The sequence below is a fragment of the Cylas formicarius genome, unplaced genomic scaffold (genome assembly GCF_029955315.1).
Source record: "Cylas formicarius isolate icCylForm1 unplaced genomic scaffold, icCylForm1.1 PGA_scaffold_4__25_contigs__length_36172078, whole genome shotgun sequence".
In the NCBI taxonomy this organism is placed as follows: Eukaryota; Metazoa; Arthropoda; class Insecta; order Coleoptera; family Brentidae; genus Cylas; species Cylas formicarius.
Window position 1 is genome coordinate 22,241,645 of NW_026844334.1, and position 7,755 is coordinate 22,249,399.

Genomic DNA, 7,755 nt, shown 5'->3' on the forward strand with positions numbered 1-7,755 from the left:
ACTCGAATATATGCGAATTTAGCTTTTGCCGTGAGTTTTATTATTAAAGACGATTTGGTATTGTTTATTTGATTGATAAACCAAGTATTTATTAAACACCAAAACAGGACTACCAATAAGAAGGAACACGTTTGAAACGAGACCTAAAACTTAAAAATATATCTTCATGTAAATAAGAATATTCCCCACTACCGCCTCTACCCGGCTTATCAACGATCAGCTGATGCGTACAGCACCCGAAGAGGGATAAAAAGCGTCGCTCTCAGGGTTGGATGACTCACTCGAGCCCCCGTTTTCGCTACCAAGGCAATCCATCAATGTCAGACACCTTATTTCCAATATACCGTCGGTTCTATGATTTGCACTATGTATATTTCTCATCAATTCAATCAACCCCGATGTATCCCCCCCCCCCCCGTTACGGTGGCTGATGTTTCTTTGGACAAAAAAAACGACGCAAGATGAAAACCCTTTTAATTTTCTTAATGGCGGCGTCGGAGAAATTTCGCGGTTTAGGATAATTTTAAAGGGACAAAATATTTTGCGCATTTGGAAAGAGAAAAAAAATTTGATTTAGAAAAGGCTGTGTCTATTTAATAATAATAATAATAATTGTATTTATTAGAATAATTAATATAATAATAGATATACACAATTATAATTATGGAGATGAGTAGATAATAGAGAAGTTAATTAGTTTAACATCAAGCAAATAAAAACTTATATAGAAATATGAATAATATGAAAATATATAAATTGTAATAAATATTGTTATTTACAAAAATCGACTGTTTGCAATAACACTTCATTTTAAATTTTTTGTTCCGAATTGTCAGACGACGTATAATCGTTGTAGTCCAGAGAAATAATAAGGGGTTTTACGGTATTTTCTAGCATGTTATACTTCAACCAGAATTATAGTCCTTTAATAACTGACCTCGTCATTAACTTTGCCTGTTTATTACTCCAAAACCGCCGTCCCTTATAGAACACCTTGCCGAGCAGACCCTTACCCGTAACCATTCGAACCCATGAATTAATCTACCCACACTAACAAACGGAATGTAATTATTTTTTCAATCTTTTTTGCCACGTAATCCTTGAAACATGTACATAAAAAAATTAGTGCAAAGTAACAATTTATTACGTTCTAAATTTCTTATAAAATTGTAAACATTTAAAAGAATTTGTTTAACATCCGAAGACAAATGGATTCGTTTTTTTATTTGCTGAGGTAGTTCGTCTTTTAAATTGTGATTAGGTTCGAGTACCATCTCCGCTTCGTCTTCAAATTCTGCGTCGTTTTCCATGTCTTCTTCTCACAGGGGAACATCTGCTTCATTCCACGGTCTCCACATTTTAAAGTGTTAAAAAACAGGAACCATTAAAAAATGTTTAACTGTAAGATTCTAATAAATAGTTATCTGTATTCTGATGACGTACCTTTATCTGCCGCGAATATAATCTATAGTCTTAAAAAAGACTGTTGTTTACAAATCGAAGACAAATGTAGAAGACACGAAAATACAAGAAGAAGGATGTTGTTAATCGACAGACACACAAGACAAAAATAATTATTTTCAAATTTACCTGTAAGATAAATAGAGTGCAGGTACTTACCCTTACCCGTTGAACTCTCCACTAAAAACCGCCTCGCAGGGTCAAAGTTCGAGAATCGGGTACATAAATACGTACTTACGAGAAGGACCACATTCAAATACCTCCGTAATATATACGAACATATTGTAATTTAGATTAAACTCTTAAGAATGATACATATCACCTGATGTTAAAATTAGAAGCGTTAATTATTCAAAAATACCCCGCAGCATCAATGCTTAATCAAATTTCAAACGGTCCATTTAACCTTCAAATAAAAATTTCAAGTTTCTACAAATATTCGTTACGGTCCATCACGGGCAAGACCTACTTAATACGAAGGTCTGCGGTTAAGGCACTGTAAAATATTAAATATGTCAAAGCAATAAATGCACTATATTTTTGGTCGTATAATATCAGCTCCATTCACAATCTACTGTCTTTCTGTCCACTTGGAAGGTTTCAACGTGAAGATGGTCTTTGTGACGGGGTAAAGGCACCTTTTCAGTCGTGCTATAAGGTAAATTACCACGAGGACATGAATTCTGATGTTTTTGAAGGCTATTTTAGTAAAATGATAAAATATCTTCAAGGTATAGTAGTTATGAATAATACAATAAGACTCCATCTTCATTATTGATTTTAAAGATAATTTGATAAAGAAGAAACTAATATATACGGCAACACACCTTCATATCATTGCGAATTAAATCTTATAGAACTTATATAGGTGTAAATGAAAAAGGATTTGTAGGAAGATACACCACGATATTCAGCAAGAGTTTAATAATGATATTGAAGAAGTGACAAAAGAGAACTGGCGAAAAAAGGCTCAGCCTGTCATTAAAGAAGAACAAAATGTGGAATATTAACTACTTGATAATAGATGTATTTTTTATATAATATTCAATAAAAAAACAGAATTCTCTCCTTTTATCCCACAGGGACCTTTTTCACACCATCGGTGATGGTGAATGCTTTACGCGTTTTGAGTCTCGGTTTGGTTTTTTGATATTGCAATATATCTCTTTCTAATATATGGGTCTTGTCAGAACCCGAAAAACCTCAAGCATTCAAATAAAAAAATTCAAATGATAAAACGGCTAACAAAGAAATAAAGATTTTCCAATATCATGTTTCTTTTTTATTCGCTAATAAGCAGTGTGTAAAAATACTATTAGCATAACTATATCGTTAAGTTTTAATTTCATAAATTAAAAATTGCAATTAATGGTTAACTACTTCATTCCACAATTGAGATATTTCTATAAAACTAGTGTGGTTTGTAAAATGTCATTCTGATGACATAATAGAGTAACAATAAAATAACATTTTTTACATTTGTTTGAAAAGAACATTAATTAATTAATCAGGTATCAAAAAAGTTAAATCATCTTGCCTAAACTATTTTTAAGCACCCCATGACTGAGTAAAAAGAAATCTTAATAGCCGCCTTGCACACTACAGACAATTTTTACAATAGAGCGCTGTTCTAATTGCTCCCAATGTTTCGTAAACCATACATTTTTTTAAAAAACATTTCTATTCAAACTAATCAAACTTCCATTTTTGGCAAAGAAATATTTTAGGCAGTTTTTTCCATTTTAGTTTTTAATGTTATCAGCATCCGCTGTAAATATTGTTTAAAACATATGTTTACAACAATTAACTAATTTAACCCAAATTAAAACACATTAGCCAAATTTAAACCTTATATGTGAACAGTTAGAAAATTATCTTAGGAGAGTTTAAAAACTTTCTTTCTGATTAAATCATTTCTATTCCAATGCCGGTTCCCAATTTAAATAGAGTTTCAGATACAATTCGTTATCGCCATTTAAAGCCGCTTACAAAAATATGAAATTGAAACTTACCGGAAATAAATAGAGGTTTCCAATAACATTTCTCTAGGATTTTTTTTACCTTTCCCTATTCTATTCTATACACCCCCACCTTAAAATTGTGTTACTGTGGCGACCTCTATACCTAAGAACTTAACCTAGCGGTTTAGAAAGCTAGAACGATTTCTGTTGCCAAGAAGAATGTTATATTCTTCTAATAATCTTAGTCACTAAAAGATGGCGCTAAACACTTAAAATCTTGACTGATTTCCAAGTTATTTTCAATGCTTGCAACGTCGTTGGTTGTGGTATAAGAAATAAATGAAAAGCAATTGTGATATAATAATTAGTCTTAAAAGTCTTTGGTGAAATACCACATAAATGTTTCGGTTGTGCCAGTAACAGGTAGAATAGCAACCTCTTACTTGGTTTCAATTTATTCTGACAAATGTAAAAACTCAAACTGTGATTTCAAGTAATCCAGGTACGAAAATTATTTTAATGAATAATAAAAGAGGCTTCCTAATTTTAAATGTATCTACCACAATGTTTTCCCTTATCTTTGTGGTTTTTAAACATTGATAAAAAATAGTGTTTAAAATATGAATTATAAGCAAATTGAATATAAAAATGGGTGGTTGTATTCTGATTGCCCTACTTAAACACTTGAATTTATTTTAGAAAAGCAATGGCAAAAAATGTCATAAAATTACTCAGGAAAGGAAAAGGAAAAATAATCCGTTATTTGGATATCTTATATTTTAAAACTGCAGTTTCATCATTTATAACATTAGGTGATGAACTTCTATCTCTAACATCGTGTTCCTCTAAAAATCGGTCCATAAAGTCTGTCACCCCAGGGTGCAAAATATACTTTTTTTTCTCCAACCTCACTTTATTTGCGAACACATCATGTCTTTCGGTCTTTTTCCAAATGTAGTAAAACTGAACTAACTCCCCAACTGACCTAGTTCTCACCTTATTTTGCTGTGTTAAGTAAAAGTTCTTCCCAAATAACCGAATACCGGCTTCAAAGTTTCGACACTCCTCTTCAGACCAAGGTTGCATAGTGTCTTCGTACAAATATTTATTCATTTTTAACCGTCTTAGAGCCTCGTCGATATTGTGACCACATTGCTGAAGCAGATGTAGGGCTGGTTCATTATCCCGAAGATGCTTTCCACTAGGAATGGAAGGCTTTTCTAAGCTTGCCACTTTCTTTAAGTAATCTTCAATTGCTGCATTTGTCATTGGCGACGGGTCCCACAAAAGTTTGTCCTCATTTTCATAGGGCAGAGCATCATCATAATGACGGAGACCATCTGGAATTTGAGCCTGATAGTCACTACCTACCATTATTGTTTTTATTATCATCCTGTTTTCCTCATCTGTGTGTTTCAAGTGGAAGTTGTCATCATCTTCTTCACTTACTTTTGATCTCAAAAGCCTTGATGCATCAGGATATTTTTCAGAATCATAGAAATTCCTCAAATTAGATCCACTTGAAGACTCTCTAGATGATTTTGGGTTTTCGTTCTCCTGATTCTCGTTTTCAAAAGAATATAATTTTGACTTCTTAGCAGTTGCCATTTTCTTATTAAAGTCTTCCAAAGAAACTGAGTCTTCTTCTCCTATGTGCACTTCGTCTTCAAAATCGTTTGCTAAAGTGTCTACTGAAGCATCAGATGATTTATCATCAGTTGCTGAATCAGAATTTTCTTTTACCGTTTTTTTGAGGCATCGTACTGAGTCACCCATGTTAAACTATAATTTTATTTGGAATCCATTTTTATGTAATCCTCTGGCAAATAGTCACTATCAATTCTATTCGAATTATTTTAATTTATTTGATAAATTTTCTAAATTCGATTGAATCAAACAGTATTTAACTATCATCTCACTCATTATCATAGTTATCACTAGTCTGGAGCATGTTTTGCTGCACTATTTTTCGGCGCAATAAAAGGAGAGAGACAATGAATGCAGTAATTTAGCTAAAGGTTACGATTTTTCCGCACAAAACTTTTAGAAGCTACATTTTCTTCAGTTCCTCTCAGCAAAGTGTATATTTATTCATATAGTTGATCACCACCAGCTGCAAATAATAATGTCATTGCACTTTATTTATTTACTTTATGCACACCAACAACGGTGTATTATTAGCTAGTTTGGGAATCATAACATCAACATTGTGAATCAATAATAGATGGAATAACACACACTTTCTATTTGGTTTTGTTGAAGAGGGGAAATGCATGCTTGCGTTTGGGGAGGGCAGAAAACTGCGGCTAATGCAGCACCTACGCGACAGATGGCGCGCGTTTGTTTAATATTAGGCTTCAGTATCTCCTAGCTTTCATGAAGCCCTAGTTTGAAAAGCGTTAAAAATATTGGCGAGAACGACATCGATTGAAAAAGGCGATTCGAGTTGAGCAAAAAATCGCTTCTTTTTTCTTCGGTTCGACTTTAGATGACAATTCACGAAAACTTCATAAATTACCCATCTAACAAGGCATAAAAACTAAGCTACAAATAAATATTCCTCGTAACAAAGATCATAAATCCTAACAAATAAGTTAGAATAGGGATAGATTTCACAGTAAAAATTTTAAATTTCATGCAAGATACAGTGTAGTGGGCTAAAATTGTTGGTTCAGCTTAGGACTGTAATAGGCATTTTATTATAACTCACTTGTGGAAATCGAAATTTAGAAAAACCGAAACTAGAACAAGTGCTATAAACGTTTATTATAAACACTCGGTTCGCTCGTGCCAAATAAACTCGCGACTCAAAAAGTTTACCAAACGTATTGCATTGTATAATTAGGTATTCTACAGAAGGGAGTAGAAAAAAAAATATTGTCACATTTAAATTACATACATTCTATCGGAATTTGCACTTTGCCAAATTTTCTTACATAATATAGTGGCTCTACTACGTTAAAATTGATGTGCCGCCGGCGGCATTGATATTTTTGTAAAGGAGAATGATTTTATGCTACATTTTGCTCACTAAGCTGAAATTGGTGCCATTTTATTTCTAAAGAGCGATGAACGCAAATTTAACTCGTTTTCCCTAAATATTTTACGAGATCTAGGGATCTTTTGAGAAAATACTGGGAAATATAGGAAAACTAAACGAATATTTAAGTAAGACATCACCCATAACAAAATATTCTTTCCTCCCTAGACAGATGTCAAATATGGAAAATACAGCGTTGAACATGCACCCGCGTAGTCGACATTTCCATTTTACTGATTGTGCTTATTCAACTTTTCGACAGGCCAATGACAGAGTGGCTTTCGGATCTTTTCTAAAATTCAGAAATTCTCGCGACAATAGAAAATGTAGTCGGAGGGTAGAGCCCGACTGTCGAGTTGCTATTCATTCGTTACAGTTCCCTGAATTTTTTAGGTTGAACGCATTATTTGGGTAACGCCATATATGTTATGTACTAAACTGAAAAATGGCTGCAGTTTTGGAGCAAAACTATGGCCGCTTACAGCAATGTAGAACTTTTATTTTTTAAATTAATAACTAAGTGAGAAATTAATGCAATTTCTAACTTTTTAAGAATATTGATAAGCATTGTTCTACGTCATTTTTTTATTCCCAAAAGTTCAGTCGACCTCCAGACCCAATTTTTGTTTCGTCCCCGGAACTCGGGTGGTGTTATAAATAAATACTCGTCAATTCTCCGATGACTGCTAAATATATTTGCAGTTGCATATAAGCACAGAAATTATAAATAGGAAGACTATTTGTAAAAGTTTGCAAGTGATTTGTAATTTAATGCTGATGGAATTGTGCATAAAAGTCTCAAATACCCCTACCTAGCAAATTTATAAGATCCCCTATTGGACAATTAAAATAATCATAAAAATTGATTATTTATTGTTAGAGAAATTTCATTGATAGCATATTTTTCATATTCGTGCTAAATACCGTATGATATGCTGAATTAATTAATATGTTCCGAAGTATTTTGTAAGTTTGTAAGCACTACCGGCAGATATTTATTATTAGTAGAACAAATGTACAACGACTCTAGCAACTGCATTCCAAATAAAAACAGCCATTTTGCAAAATTTTTCCTATTAGTTCGATTGACCTATCAGTTATACACATTTTTCGTTCTAAATTTCGGATATTTTTCAATCAGATTTGAATCTATTTTTCACATGTGACAACAACTTTTACCAGTGTTTCTTAAATGATATATTTTCACAGAAACTTACATAGGTTACTATAATACTGTTTTCAAATCTCCTGGATTTCTCCTGTGTCGGTTATTCATGAATCGAACTTGCGGAC

The 7,755-nt window shown here is 32.8% G+C and overlaps 1 protein-coding gene across 1 annotated transcript; it reads right to left on the minus strand.

Annotated features, from left to right (window-relative positions):
• Positions 1-4,181: 4,181 nt before the first annotated feature.
• On the minus strand, positions 4,182-5,645 carry LOC132701401 (mesoderm induction early response protein 1-like). The gene has a single exon (XM_060669282.1). It carries the CDS (start codon positions 5,196-5,198, stop codon positions 4,182-4,184), a length of 1,017 nt encoding a protein of 338 aa, XP_060525265.1. The 5' UTR covers positions 5,199-5,645.
• Positions 5,646-7,755: the final 2,110 nt, after the last annotated feature.